Source organism: Quercus robur, chromosome 11 (genome assembly GCF_932294415.1).
Source record: "Quercus robur chromosome 11, dhQueRobu3.1, whole genome shotgun sequence".
In the NCBI taxonomy this organism is placed as follows: domain Eukaryota; kingdom Viridiplantae; phylum Streptophyta; class Magnoliopsida; order Fagales; family Fagaceae; genus Quercus; species Quercus robur.
In genome coordinates this window covers 25702176-25717972 of record NC_065544.1, presented here as the reverse complement: position 1 = coordinate 25717972, position 15797 = coordinate 25702176, and the positions used below count along the sequence as shown (strand labels likewise).

The window sequence follows — 15797 nt, the reverse complement described above, 5'->3', positions numbered from 1 at the left end:
TAAATATATTTAGTACATATCAAAGAACGTTTTTATGCATAATTTTTTTTTTTTTAAAAGGTCAACATAAATAAATATTATGAGATTGTAGACGCAAATGAATGAATTTTTGAGAGTAGTATATTTTAATTAAAAAAATTTATTCATTTACAACTCATAAATCATAAGAATAATAAAATATTTATTATTGATTTATTTTATTTTATTTTATATGGGATGATATTTGTGTCATTTTAGAACACTCATGACACACGGGGTTGTCTAAACTAAAGTCAGAGAGTCACAACAGCAAGTCAGACAACAAAACGTGGCAGCAGGACATGACACTTCTTAGTTCTTACTTAAAAAAAATCAAAAACCGCCAGATGTGAGTTGAATTGAGTTCCCCTTTTCGTTTCCTTGAATAGCTGGTGAAGGAAGGAATCAGCATCATCAATATCGCTTACAAATACACAGACAGAGAGAGAGAGAGAGAAAACAGAAAATGTAAGAATCTTCTCGCACAAGAAAGAAGAAGAACCATCTAGGAGAGCTAGCTCAGAGAGAAAAAGAAAGAGAGAGAAAAAATGGGTCGAAATGGAGAAGGAGAGAGTGTAGGAAGAACATCTTCACCTTCGAGCGCCATCAACAGCAACGCCCACACCAACAACACGATACTTAGAACGAGACCGGACCCCTTTTTGATAGTCTGCAGGTGCTTTAGCGTCATAACCGCTCTCACTGCCATTCTCTGCATTGGCGTCAACGTCCTCTCCGCCATTCGATCCTTCAAGGACGGATCTGATGTACTCTCTCGCTCTTTCTCACTCTCTTTTGTATGTGAGAGATTTTTATTTTTATTTTTATTTTTTTGAATTTGTAGATATTCGATGGGATATTTCGGTGTTACGCGGTTGTCATTGCTTGCTTTGTGGTTCTTGCTGAGACCGAATGGAAATTCGTTATGAAGTTCTGTCAGGTCATTCTTTCTTCACTTTTGATTTTCAATTTTCAATTTCCATTTTATATGTTTAAGAATGATTGTTAGAGGTAAAGAAAACCTTTCTTCTTCTTCTTTTTATTTTTTATTTTATTTTTTTTAATATTCTCTACAATTAGTTTATTTGAAAGGAATGTTAAGATTTACTTGGTCATGGAAGGAACCATGTGAGTTTTGATGTAGCTTGACCAAGCTTTGGCCAACTAGAAAAAGGCAAACCGATGCCATTATATTTGGTAGAACATTATTTTGACACAGAAGAAGATGTAATATCTTATTATTGGGGAATTTGAGAATATTTTTCTAGTGCAAATCTTTTGTTGAAATAGGAAAATGCGTTGTCCTTTGGAACTAGAAGGGGCCACATGGTTCTTTTTTGTAGTAGAAGAAGAAAAAGACACCCACAGGTGGAGTCAGCTAGATTGTGACGGTTTCTTGGTTGAGTGGATTTTTTACAGAAGTGGTTCACTAGAATTGGTGATGGCCTTTGGCAAAGAAACATTAGGAAAACAAAGGGAAAAGTACTTCTCTTTAATCAAAAAAGAAGTACAAGAGAGGACTCCTACATGTTTATATGATTCCTCAATTGGGAGCTGTCCCTTATAATCATAATTCTTTGGGGCATCTCCCTCAAAGATGGAGGAGGGTGCTTTGTTCAAATGCTAATTTAATTCTTGTAGCGATAAATTGAAAAAGAAAAGTATAAAAAAAGTGTCACTCAGAAACTAGCCTTTAACTTCTATTTTAGTTGCTTATGTCAACATGAGCCTTGTAACAATCCAAGGTAAAACGCTAGTCACATTTGTGCTATACCCCAAAATGACTAGTCTAGTCACAATTATAACTCCTTTTAGTTGTTAATAAAGCCTAAATCAACCTAGTATATGTCTAATGTGGAACTCATCAATCATCACACACCCACACAACAAACACTCAATCAATATCCAATCAATTTGGGTCATCACACACCTACAAATAGATGTAGTCATAGTAAATTCTCACCCTCTCTCTCTCTCTCTCTCTCTCTCTCTCCTGTGTGTTTGGATACTAGCATTCTTTTGTTGTTTACTCAACATGCTAAAGTAAGTATTAATTATTATCTATGGACTCTTGTTAAATCCAAATGTCCCACCATATGCTTGATATCATTTAGATCATCGATCCCATTATCTAATTCAATATTTCTGTTTTGCAGGTGTTAGAGTATTGGGCTGCTAGGGGTATGCTGCAGATATTGTATGTGTACAATTTAGTAATAAATTTCTTGTTTTCTGTGCATCTCCTTTCCCTGACAATGTCTTGATTTGGAATTAAACTCCCAAACCTTAAGCAAACAACAACAACAACAACAAAGCCTTAGTCGTAAACTTTGGGATCGGGTTTGGATCCGTAACAAATTAACCGGGGTTGGCCACATGTATTCATTTCCACCATTCTATCCTATTCAAAATCACACTCTTTGTCACCTTTTTAATCTATACAACCTTTTTTTAAACTATTTCTACCATTATTAATTTAGGCCTTCCTCTATCTCAACTTGAATCATAGCACCCTTTTTCATTGGTCATTAGTCACTCTACTTTGCAGATGACCAAATCATCTGAACTGACTCTTCCTCATTTTTTCATCTATAGGAGCTATCCTATCTTCAAATGCTAAAACTTTATCTTTGATAGTTTCGTTTGATTGAGCCAATGACAAACAGATCAGGCTTAGGTTGGTTGGTTGGTTAGTTTGGAATGCAACCAAACTCATTCATCATAACCGGCACATTACAATAGAACATAAACGGGATATGTAATTAGAACAGAGTCCATTAACTATACGTTATTATTGGGTTCTCTATAAGGTACTTTTAGATTCATTTTATACACAATCTGACAAACAAATCCTATGCGTTATTTTTAATGCATGAAACATTATCTTCAGTGTTGCAGTGATGACAAGAGCTTTCCCTGATTATTATGGGGTGCAGAAGGAGCTTGTTCTTCTTGAAGGCATATCAAGTTATATGCTTATGGCTTGTGGTGTAGTTTATTTAGTTTCGGTAAGACAATGGAAAGCACAGATTTTTAATTCAGGAGATTTGTGCGTGTATTTTTTTTCCTACTTCTGCTAGCTGGCCTATATATAATAGTACAGAAATGTGACCTGTTCAAATTTGTAAAACAGATTGTTTGCATGTCTTGATGAAACCCATTTTCGTAGTCAAGTGAAATAGGATTCTTAATTGAACCTTGTGGCTCCAATTATTCAAGCCTTCCTCGGTTGAGGATAAAGAAGTAGTCAACTAATGAATATGTGATCCTTTTATTTCTTATGTCTTCCGAGTTTGTTGAGCAATGAGGTCATGACAATTTATATGCCCTATCCTGTTGTATTTTATGATCTAGGATTTTAGTTGAGTTTTGATATTTAAAACATCTTTGGGCTGAATGAACTGAAAAAACCTAATAGTTTAGCTTCTTCTTCTTCTTCTTCTTCTTCTTCTCTCTCTCTCTCTCTCTTATATTGTAATTTGTAAGGTAATGATTTTCTCTAATTGATTCCTGTTCCAATTCCAAGGGACTCCTGTGCATTGGCCACCTCAAACGTGTTCGACAACGGGAAGCAATTACGAGGGATCAAGCAGTCAAGGATCTGGAGGTAACTGTATTATGCAGTTCCATAAGTGGCAGATATCAAACAGAATTGGCATTTCATGCTGAGGATTGTTTTTGTTTATGATTCCTACTATGCTGTGCTTGAATCTTTTATTGTGACATCAATTTATTGAAGTTTACTCATCATAGATTTATATTTGAAAAAAAAAGGGAATAAGCATCATATCTTTCTAATTCAGGCTTGCAAGTTGAAGTTTTTGAACCAGATATTGATAACCCTACCTTATGTCTTGGATTTCAAATGGAAGTAAAAGCTAACAACAATGAACTGGGTGATTTAATTTGGTTTTCCAAAACTCATTTCCTACCATAAAGAGTTGCATGAAGTCTTGAACTCATATACGGTTTTACCTCATCTCATCAAGATGAGTTTTGGTGCTTACAAAGGCCGTTGCCTAGTATTGGTCCTAACTGAGGGCTATGTATTAGGTAATCCTAGTACACTGCTTTAAGGTGATAATATTTAGAAGGTTAGGATTTCACACCTTCGTTGGTCATAGCAGGATTCATTTGATGGCCGTATTTCCTAATAGAACACACATAAAGTTGCATAAGTTTGATTTAAACCACTCAGCAGAATGAGTAAATGACTGTTGATTGTCTCATTAAATTCATGTAGTTTTGGAATGATGTCAATTCCTTCCTTCAATTGTGTGTATGTTGATTTATTGCAGAAATTTCCTGTGATAATTTGCTTTTGCTGACAATGACAGGATTTGGAGCGGCGTAGAGAGGAACTTGAACAATTACTTCTTGTGGAAAGGGTGGAAAGGGTCTGAGACCATTTTTGCATGAGTAGACCAAGAATCACCCTGTTATTCCAGTTACCAGAGGCACGGATAGCAAATCTGGCAATCTCTCCTATGAGTTTGTATTGTTGTACACTCGTTGTTTCATTATTTTCAAGTGTTACTCAGTTGCCTTCTTGGAATCAAATACTTGGCAGGAGTCTAATTTTTTCTGTATAATTGTATAGTTAATGAGGCATGTTTTGCTCTTTCTTGGCTGTTTGGATAAAGTAATGGCTATTGTCTTAGACAAGAGTAACCCCAACTCTAACATTGATATCCTTGGCATTCTTTTTTCAAGAGCATTGCATACTTATGGAAATCAGTGTCTGATGCTCCCTTTTCATTTGTAATTGATACATTGGCTTCATTGTATCATGTATGTGGTATTGTTGAATATTACGAATTCTGATGTGAAATGATTGAGAAGTTAAACTAGAAGATTGGAAAAACACAATTGCAACCTATCAAATTCAACAATTCATAGATTGTCATTATATGTTGGTAGCATTGGCATCAAGCAGAACAGAAATTATGTTTCAGAGTTCATTAAGGAGTGTAATGAAATGAAAGGGATAAATTGAAAATGAATGAAGGTTTTTTTTTTTTTTTTTTTTTTTTTTTTTTTTAATAATGTGTTTGGGAGTTTATAGAAGGAGGAAATGAAATAAAAATACTTTTGATATCGTGCCCATTATATTTTATTTGTATTGTAAAGAAAATAAAAATGTAATTCTTCTCAATTAATAAGGGAAAAAGAAGTTTCACCACTTTTGGGAGGAATGCATATTGAGGCATAAAATGATATAGAATGGCCATTTCTTCTTAAATATTTCATTCATTGTTACAAAACTCTCAAATAGGATAATAGATGAATTATTCCTTAAAAATCCAGCTCAATTCATTTCAGTTCTTTTGCTCCCTTGCTACACAAGTTGTAGTGCCTAGTTTAAACATTATCTAATATGTTAAACACGACAAAATGGATGTCCTCGATAAAATGATAAGGCAGGTTGACTATGCTACTAGAATAAGATAAAGGTCAATATATATATATATATATATATATATATATATATATATATATATATATATATATATATATGGTGTGAGTGTTAATAGAGCAAGTAGTTATTCATTGCGAAAGAGCATAGCTAAATCGGCACCTCCTCTCCTTTTAAGTTTTTGGAGAAGAGTGAGGTTGTGAGTTCAAAACTCATCAAATGCATGTAACTTGCTTGAATTGCCAATGAGTCCTTAAGGTTTTGGTGAAGAGAGGTTGTGGGTACAAAACTCATCAAAGAAGCATGAGGTTATGAGTTCAAAACTCATCAAGTACTTGTAACTTGCATGAATTGCCAATGAGTCCTTAAGATTTGGTGAAGAGAGGTTGTGGATACAATACTCATTGCTCATCATGTTCGTGTATCTATCACACCATCCATCTATGCACTCTAAAAGTTATTTTAATAGCACCCCCCTACATAAAGTGGTCCTCTCATAGACTCACACTCTCCGCTAGTTCAATCGTAATGGACTCAACTTATCTTGCATTATTCCCCAAATTAAATAATTCCTCCATTTTTTTTTTTGTTTCTATTTTCCAAAATTATTTATATATATCAAGTGTTTGTAAGCAGAACCTAAACTAACCATTGTGCAGTTTAACCAATCCTTCACTCCAAGATCTCAATTGGAGTTAACATTTCATAGTTCATAAGCGAAATCTTTGCTGCCTAATTCATAATACATCAAGAAATCATTTGAAAATATACTTGTGTACTTTGCCATCCCTCCTTGCCAAAGTAAACTAATCCTATCCATAGCTAAGAAAAGAATGCCAAATTTGTTTTCCTAAAAAAGAACAAATTGAGTAATTTTCTGTTTATGAAAACAACCAAAAATGGTACTCCCAACAAGTCCTTCCAATCCAAGCATGAAAACGAATCCAAAAATTTACTCTCATATCTGATTTCAATCCCACAATAAGAAACTTATTTAGCTTCCCGCCCACCAAACAGGCCTCTCTGCCTCTCTCTCTCTCTCTCTCTCTCACTAAAAAGCTTTTACTTTCATTCTCACTGAAATTCAGAGTCTCTGATCTCTATCTTCAACCGCTTGTCTTTCACTTGGCTTACTTACTCCCACTCACACTCACAGGTATCTCATACACTTCATATTCTATAAAATAATGTACATCATATGCTTCCTATTCTTCAAAATAAATGCTGAGTTGTAGAAGTGGTGTTTTCCACATGTATTTGCTCAAAATTTTTATTAATAGTTTTTCTTTTTAAACATTTTTTTAATACACGACTATATATAATTTTTTTTGTTCTTATTTCTTTCTCCTATAATTCTTAAGTTGATTAGAAATCCCAACTTGATTACACAAGTAGTAAATCTAATATAGTTCTTTTTAGGGTCTGTTTAGATACCACTTATTTTGCTGAAACTAAAAACTTATAGCTGAAAGTATTGTAAATAAAGGTAAAAGTTAGTTGAAATAGAACAGTGAGGCTCATGAATAGTACCAAAAAGTGCAGTAGGGCCCATGAATAGTACAAAAAATAAGCTGAATAGTGAAATAATTTATAATCTTCATTACTTCCCAAACGCACACTTACTTTTAACATTTTTATATATCCTCTATCTTCCAATTTTTCATTAATGTTTAGAAATTTAGATTCTTTTTAATTATTGATTGCAGCTTTCCCTTAACTCTACTTTCAAGTGTTTTTTGAATTGTTTTTTAATATTGAATTCAAGGCTTTTCATATAAAAAATGTCATTATGAGATAGTCAATATGTTTGATGAAAGTTTTGAAAATGTAAAATAATCATTCAGTAAGTTATTGTTTCTCAATAAAATTATATGTTCTATAGGTTTATGACCAAAATAGTCCATCATATGAGCCTCTAACTAGTTTAATAATTAACTTTGGAATTCGTAAAACCCAAATCCACATGCGATATTTCTTTTTCCCAATTTTATTAGTAAAAATAGGAAGAAGTCTAAAGAAAAACAAATATTTTGTCTAAAATCTTTGAGTTTCAAATCAAATCCATTTTCTGCACCAAACACAACCTTAATATGTGTGTTATATAGAATAATTGTTTTAGGAAATTAAAATAAAGACCTAATTTAAAGATTTTTTAATTTCAGTTATATTCTTTTACTCAAATTTCTCACTAGATAAATGCAGATTTTGCAGGATTTCGCTAAATGATTTGAAGCCACAAGTACTAGATTTTTGGTTCCATTTGATTATCCTTGAATCCAATATAGACGCACTTATATTTGATATAAATTTTGTATGGACATAATTTTCCTCCAAATTACTTTGGAGGAAAGCCTTTTCAACCCATTATGTGGTGACTCAAATGAGTATCTACATGTCAATTTAGTCACATCCACATGTTGTTTTAGTCACGTGACATGTTTAAAAGTCATGTGACTTGTTTTGAACACTCATTAGCAAAATATGATGGCCATTTGAACCATGATGTAATGGGTTGGAGGAGATTTCTTTAATTTGGTTGGGAGGAAAACTTAGTTTTTCTTTTAGCTTGATAAAAAATTCCTTGAGCAAAGTCTTCAAGTTTGCATGTGTCTCAAACTTTCAAATTAAGATGAATTTTTTTTTTTTTGTTCGTTTTGTTTTTGTGTAGTGGCTTTGAGACTATTATTGTTCTTGATCTTTGTTAGTTTCATTTTGAATACATGAATGTACTAATATTCCTTGCCTGAATTTCTTCCCATTGTTGTGAATGATTTCAGCGAGTCTGCTTAAGAGCTAATTTTAGAAGTATAAATATAACTGAGCAGCAATTCTTAAGACTTTACTTTTCATTTTGCAAATAGCATAGATTTGCATATGTGCATATTCAGAGGTTAGAAGGGAACTCCATTTTCCTTGCTTGAACTTCTTTCGAAAGTACTAACTATTTTTGAAAAATGGTGTTGAGTTTAAGTTTTAAGAAATTTTGCCAGAAATTAGACTGTTTTCTGTTTAGTTTCATTTCATGTTCCTCTGTATTTGGTTTAGAAACTGTTGATTCTTACTCAAGTCACAAGATTTACATAAACCACAAATGAATACCTCTATTAATGCAGGAAAATTTGGGGATTCATGCCAGGAAGGACAAACTGGGTGTGGTCAGTAGAGGAAGTGAGAGATCATAGAGGGAAGAATGGTGGTGGAGTCCAGCTAAGGTGCATATGTGGAAGTGCCATGTAAAAGATGCTAGAGAGGGGTTGTGCTCAGGATCAACAGCCAAGAGAGAACCTTTGTGAAAGATGAAACATAAAAAAATCTCACCCTTTTGTCATTAAGGTATGGGTATTTATGAGCAAGTATACATGTGGAGGGATCAACCATTATTCCTAAACATAGTGAGGTGGAAAACTATTATTCATTAAAGCATCATAATATGGGGATTATTCTTATAATTGAAGTCAGAGTGTGAGATAAACATTGCTAAGAGTATTTTTCCTTTTGGCTTAGACACCTATGTTACACATGTAGGTGTCCAATGACAAATGAATGACATATCTTGTAGTTAGCTTTCTTTCCTTAGGGAAAAAGTATAGAGCATAAAAAATTAGGAGTCTCTGTTGACATATATGGTCCCTTCTGGCATCTCAGTGGCCTTCGATCACATTTACACTTAGGTCCTACTAATTCCTCTTGTCTTGTGACCACCAAACCACAAGCCCCCTTGAGAACCTCAGGCATGGCATACTAATCTATCATGACATGACTCATTCATCCATGTGTTGCCCTTCTGGTAAGGGCCAGGGACTAAATAGTTTCGCATGTCAACAGAAACCATCAACGAGGGAGTGACTCCAACATGAAAAGCTAATTTTATAAATTTCTTTTAGATTTTTAATCTTTACCATTAACTAAGACTTTGCTCCAATCCTGAACCCCATTTATTTTTGTGTGATTGGACAGGAGGGGTTGTTGACATTTTACATTCAGTTGTTTGCTTCAACTGGATGACTCAATTCCATCTTTAATTGTGTAAGAAATTGTTTGAAATCTGTATTTAAAAGCAAGGGAAATGGAGGACATCTATAAAGGGTTAGATGAAGTCAAAGCAGAGATGAAGAAACTAAAGGCAGATTACAGATTTAAAACAGAACTTTCTGAGAGCTTAAAAAGAGCACACAATGAACTGTTACACAAGTATCAAGAAGCTAAGAAGCAGATTGAGAAGCAAGCTCAAAAATTAAATGCCAAGTCTGAGGAGATATCTGAAGCAAGGAAAATTCATGAAGACTTCACATCTGTCTCGCATCAAAATTTTTTTTCTCATAGGCATTCAAGGTCTGTGAATGAAAAACTCCGAGGTGATTGTGGGCAGAAATGGCAACAGTTGGAAGGAGATATTAGAGTGTGGGTGTTGGCTTTAAATGAAGTGATGGCTAGAAACAAAGAATTGGAGCTCAATGTTTGTGAAAGGTATAAGGAGATTGAGGGCCTTAAAAGACTCTTACTGGTTTCAGAGAGAAAGTGTTTTGAAGCAGAACAAAAGGCTCAAAAAGCCATTGAACTAAGGCAGAGAGATGATATGATACTAACATTGGACAAGACAGACGGAGATGTTCAAAATCAGTTGAAATGGAAGAGTGAGCAGTTTAAACATCTTGAAGAAGCTTATAAAGGGTTTCGAGACCAGTTGCTGTTGAGCAAGGAAGAGTGGGAGAAGGGGAAACCAGCATTGCTAGAAGATATCTCATCATTGCAGACAAGCTTAGATTCTCGAACTAGAATCTTGGAAGGTCTTCAAACACGTTTAGAGACGTGCAACCAAGTATCTGATTTCAAGTCAAGTTTTGATGATGTCTTCGCCCAGTGTGAAGAAGAGAAGTCAAAGATCCAGAACCTGACTGTTCAGAGGGATGAAGAGATTGCACGGGTAATAAATTCATTGGAAAGAAAAGGAACACTCGCAAAAGAAATTGAGCTTAGAATTGTTCACCTAGAGCAAGAGAATCAGGTCCTCGGAGAATCTCTCAAAGAACTTTGGGAAGCTCAAATTAGGAATGCTGGAGCCACTTCTTCACTAACAACGCTGCTCAACAAGCTGATAGGCTTGGAGCAGGTACATAGCAACTTTTCCAATAATTTGAAAGCAAAAAAATCAGAATGGAGTTTTCTGATGGAAAACATGAGAACATATGTAGATAGTTGTAAATTTGAACTGAAAGATAATGAGAAACGAATACAGGAGCTTCAGATGGACCTTGAAAATTGCCATTCTACGATTAAGGTTTTGAGCAAAGAGATTTTTATGCTATGCATGACCTTAAAATCAGAAATTTCAGAGGCTTACTCTAAAATGCTTTATGCAAAAGCTGAAATGGAGCTGCATGACAAAGAGAAGGAAGATAAATTTTCCTTTCTTATAGAGAAGTTAATTTTGAATAAATCTTATCTTGATCTTGGGCCAGAAAACAAGGAATTGGCATCCTTGGGGGTCGATTCCTTGGAATGTATGCAGGTTTCCAAGAACAACGAGGTTCAAAGGTATAAGAAAATGCTTGAGGAATCATCTGAATGCCAACTTCAGTTGAAAAAGCAAGTTCTGCAAATGGAAAGTGCACTAGAAAATGAGAAAAGAGGTGCCTTTGAGGCTTTAGAGAAGGCAAATCTTGAATTGGCAATTCATGAAGCCAGTCTGTTAGAAAATGAATTACAGAATTGGAAGTCTGATGCTGAAAGCCCGAAAGTCTGCCTTGATGAAAATCAGGAAACCTATAAACAACTGGAGACTTCCCTCATTGCACAGGCCAAGCTTGAGCAAATGCTTAAGAATGAGAAAGAAAGCTTAATCTGCATTGCCAAAGAGCAAGAGAAAAGAATTGAAGGTCTTCAGCGACATATTTTTTCACTGGAAGCTAAAATTGCAGCCAAAACTGAGGAACTGGAAGCCTCCATAAAGGACAAAGACAGCATTCTCCTAGTTACTGAAGAGAAGGAAATTTGCATAGAAAATCTTCAGAAAGATATTACTTTCCTGAAGCAAGAGTCCAAGAGAAGAGAAGCGGAAGCTGCAGTTCTTGGAAGGCAGGCTGCAGAGAAAGCCTTTGAGAAAAAGAAAGAGAGGCATTTGCAGATTATGAATGAGAAAGACCAGATCATAAAAGATCTTCAAATACTGGCTATTTCATTGCAACAAGATCTTGAAAGTGCAGTGATCTCCTGTTTTCCAGAGCTCATAGAAAAGCATGTCCAAATTGTTGTTCTCGGTGAAGCTATAAAGAATACCGAGTATCTAACAAAGCTTGAGATTGAAGAGAGGAACAAAATAATTGCCAATTTGGAAAAAGAAACTTGTAATTTACGACAGAAACTGGCACATGAGGAGGAATATTTGCTTTGTTCAAGACGAGAGGAGGAGCAGCTTCAAGCATTACTGGAAACCAACAAGTTGGAAATTGAAAAGTTAATGGCTGAGAAGAGGAGCATGGAGGGCTTAGTTAAAGAGCTCGAGTTTGAAAAGGGAATTCTGCTTCAAGACAGTATGAAGTTATCAATAGAAAGAGAGGATCTTTTGGTTCATATTCAGGAAATTTGTGATCGGATTGGTGAGTTTTCTTTTGAGGATGTGAAACTGATGAAAAATTTAGGAAGAATATTGGAGAATTCTGTGGAAGAGACTGTAGGAGAAACAGATTTGATGGAGGATGGAGAGCTCTATGATTCTACCAGAGAGAATACAGACACTTGTTTCTTGGCAAAACAAAGAAACCTGAAGCAGGTGGTGATGAAAGATTGCCACTAAAAGAGGTCAACCATTGGCAGCTATAATTAGGAGAAAATTTTATGTCCTGAAGAATATGCCACAAGGTAATTCATTGATCGGTAACTTAATTCTGCATGTCATCATGTGTTATGTAATTCATTGACTGAAAACTGAAAAGAGATGAAAGTGTGGTGCTTAAGATGCCATGTTACATCTGAAGCTCAGAGGAAACATTTCCTGAACTTCATCCACAACATTTGCATGGTCTTTGTTTCAGAATTTTTCCGAAGCATTATATTGAAATTGTTTAACTAATAAAACATGAAATGCTGTGAAAAGTTTGAGTCATTTGTTATCTGGTGCAAAGAAGGTTCTTATACATGAAATTATGTAATGTAAATAACTAATATCATATTGGGAAGGGATAATTTTTCTGTGAATCATTTCTTCCTCTTTTATTTGTTTGGGGATGTGACCATGAAAAGTGAGTCATTAGTATGATTGGTCTTTATTGTATTTGTATATATAATACGTTCCTATTGAATCCATGACTAGTGTATTTTTGAATTTATAACATATTTTAATTTATATTGAATGTTATTCATAAATGTCAGTAGAATGACAACAATTCGAATTGTGTAATTTGAAGTCAGTTTCTGAATTTGGTTTTGGCGTTTATGTTTTTTGATTTTTCTTTGTATCTTAACATAGTGACATTCTTTTGTTAATTGATATGTGTCTGGATGTATGTTTGTTCAAATTTTTGTAACTTAACATGGTGACATTTTTTTTTGTAAAAATTTGCAGGAGTTGATAGGTCTCTGGATGAACAAGAAGCAACACATTAGTAGAAACTAGAAGGGCTTTTGGTCATTTCCATTAGCATTCCCCATAAGACAAACCAAATTCTGAAGAAAGAAAAAAAAAATACACGTTGGTAGACGTGTTACAGTTGTTTTCCCTACAATTTCTATGCAAGCTGCAAAATACGTGTGATCACATTGACATGAAAACTAGGTTTGATGCCCTCAAGGTTGTCCTATATATATTTCACATAAAGTTTCAAAATCCCAGTTTCAAATATCCATCAGCATCCATGTTCTTCAACTAAAAAAAGAGAGTCCAAACTCCAAAGACATTCTAAGTGCTAGCAATTTTTAACACTAGAAATGAGTCGTAATAATAGCCAAAGACATTTCGACTTGTGGATTCTTATTCATTAGAAATGAGCTGTCATAATAGCCAAAGACATTTCTGACTTGTTGGTTCTTTATTCACTTTGCTTTATTCCGAAGGAACAATATTCTCTGTTATGTGCTTATGTTTGCTTTATTCCGAAGGAACAATATTCTCTGTCATGTGCTTGTGTTTTGGAACAATGTTAATTCCTTTCCTTCTATTGTGGGTTGATATATAGCAGAAATTTCCTGTAATAATTTACTTATGCTGATTGCTGACAATGACCGGGATTGGACTGGTGTAGAGAGGAACTTGAACAATTGCTTCTTGTGGAAAGGGTCTGAGACAATTTGCATGAGCAGACCAAGAATCATTCTGTTATTCCGGTTTCCAGAGGCAAGGAAAGCTAGTCTGAATCTCTCCTATGGATTTGTGTTGTGTTGTTTCATTGTTTACATGTGTTACTCAGCTGCCCTCTTGGAATCAAACACTTCACAGGAGTCTTAATTATTTTCTGTATAGTTGTATAGTTAATGTCAGGTGGCATGTTTGCTCTTTTCATGACTGTTTGGATCAACTTATTCCTATTGTCTTAAACAAGAGAAACTCCAACTCTAACATTTGATATCGTTGGAATTCTTTTATCAAGAGCATTGCTTCTCCTTGAAAGACAGTTGTACAAATTCTGATAGGACATGAATACAAGTTAATCTAAAAGATTGGATTAACACAAGATGTTACCTATTAAGAAGGCTTAATTTGTCAAGAGTCTTATAGCTCAACTGGTTGACATCTCTTTATATTTATAATGAAGATATTTATGATTCAAATCCCTCCATCCGAACTATTGAATTATAAAAAGGAAAAAGGAAAAAAAAAGAAAAAAAAGCTTAATTCAACAATTCGTAGATTGTCATTATATGTTGGGAGCATTGGCATTAAGCAAAACAAAAATTGTTTCTTGCATATTCAACCGACTCTTGATGTTTAAGCTAAAATTATGGCTTTTATCATTATGTTTTGGATTTATCCCTCTAGATCGATGGTTTTTTATGGAGTTGCCACTTATTTTATTAAACAAGGGAAAAAAAAATCCAAAATGAAATATTCCTTTCTGTCATTAAAAGAATTTGAATTTACATTAATAGAATATAAAAAAAAGAAATTACATTGCCTTGTCTTTCCTAGTTACAATCTAACAAAATTACACAACTTTAATTTTTATTTACACTAGTCGCAAACCAACACGATGCGTGAAAATATATAATTATTTTGTAATATGATATAATATATAATTTATTCTCCTTAAAAATTGGACTATTTTTAAAAGTATTATCCATTTTTATTCTATTATTTTGGGTTTTTTAATAACTAAATCATGAAATCAATGAAGAATCAAGAACCAAAAACAATGTCTATACATATCTATACTATATATGATAATGGAAGTTTTGAAAAAAACTTTCTTTCTCTTAAAGTTCCTTAGAAATTTCTCTGACCACTTAAGAAACCTTCATTGTCAAACTCTCATGTATCTAATTCAATGATCCTAAACCCTGCAAGAACCAAATTCAACATTTAGTATTATCAAAATCAAATAAAAATTAAACCCACAATCATGTTTTGAGATTTTCTATTTCCTCGTGACCAAACTTTTGAGGTAGATTTTTTGTTGTCTATTGAACTGCAAGATAAAATTATTATGTGTTGCACATAATAAGAAAAAGTGTGCTAAACATAATATTTTTTGAAGCCAAATAGAAAACAAAAAAGAACCATTGAGTCAAAAAATATGAAAGTAGTAATTGGAGTGTAATTAAAGCATATACTCTATTATTGTTTCAAAACTATCAAAGGTAAATACATTAAACTTTGGTTTTCTTTTCTTCCCTTTTTTTTTTCCATAGAGTTAAACAAATGTCAAATGTAAGAAAACTAAATTGTCAAAGATAAACAAATTGAACGAGAAAAAGACAAATATAAAATAAAAACGGTACAACATGAGTATGAAGTAAGAAGTTATTGTAGAGATTTCTAATTCTTGAAAACCCTTCTTATAATTGACAAACCAATCCTAGCCACCCATAGCCCCAAAGTGATCACATTGTCGGCAACCCACAAAAAAGCATATCATCCACAAACTTCAGAAATCTAATGGAAAAATCAAAGTTGGGGGAAAAGAAAAAATAAGAAGGGAAAAAACACACCTCAAAGAGACTTTCTAAATCTGATGCTACTTTGACAACTTTTGCGGAGGTAGAGAGAACAACTGGAAATTTATAATATTAAAAATAATATAATTAATCACAGTGGCAATTGAAGGGTTTAAACTTCAAAAGAGCAAAAATGTTTTGAAGGGAAAAATAAAGAGTTGAGAATTGGAAGAAGGCTAAATTAATGGTGAGTTGGATTTAATGAATTAAAGAATGT

The 15797-nt window shown here is 33.8% G+C and overlaps 2 protein-coding genes across 3 annotated transcripts; both read left to right on the top strand.

Annotated features, from left to right (window-relative positions):
• Positions 1-352: 352 nt before the first annotated feature.
• Positions 353-4871, top strand: LOC126705626 (uncharacterized). The gene is made up of 6 exons (XM_050404727.1): positions 353-785; positions 863-958; positions 2175-2215; positions 2909-3026; positions 3545-3625; positions 4356-4871. The coding sequence occupies exons 1-6, from the start codon at positions 567-569 to the stop codon at positions 4419-4421; spliced, it is 621 nt and encodes a 206-aa protein (XP_050260684.1). The 5' UTR covers positions 353-566; the 3' UTR covers positions 4422-4871.
• Positions 4872-7817: 2946 nt separating this feature from the next.
• LOC126706641 (uncharacterized protein At4g38062-like) lies at positions 7818-14175 on the top strand. 2 transcript variants are annotated; one of them, XM_050406178.1, is made up of 3 exons: positions 7818-8767; positions 9392-12292; positions 13672-14175. In XM_050406178.1, the coding sequence occupies exon 2, from the start codon at positions 9501-9503 to the stop codon at positions 12225-12227; it is 2727 nt and encodes a 908-aa protein (XP_050262135.1). In that variant the 5' UTR covers positions 7818-8767; positions 9392-9500; the 3' UTR covers positions 12228-12292; positions 13672-14175. The 2 variants fall into 2 exon arrangements, with proteins under 2 accessions (XP_050262135.1, XP_050262134.1); XM_050406177.1 differs by lacking the exon at positions 13672-14175 and adding an exon at positions 12996-13544 and having other exon boundaries at positions 7819-8767.
• The last annotated feature ends 1622 nt before the right edge of the window (positions 14176-15797 follow it).

Excerpts from the sequence above, each read along its gene's own strand:
- LOC126705626 (XM_050404727.1), top strand. The coding sequence starts at position 567 with ATGGGTCGAAATGGAGAAGGAGAGAGTGTAGGAAGAACATCTTCACCT. Across the intron at positions 786-862 it reads CCTTCAAGGACGGATCTGAT|ATATTCGATGGGATATTTCG; the intron begins GTACTCTCTCGC and ends TTGAATTTGTAG. Across the intron at positions 2,216-2,908 it reads AGGGGTATGCTGCAGATATT|TGTTGCAGTGATGACAAGAG; the intron begins GTATGTGTACAA and ends CATTATCTTCAG.
- LOC126706641 (XM_050406178.1), top strand. The coding sequence starts at position 9,501 with ATGGAGGACATCTATAAAGGGTTAGATGAAGTCAAAGCAGAGATGAAG.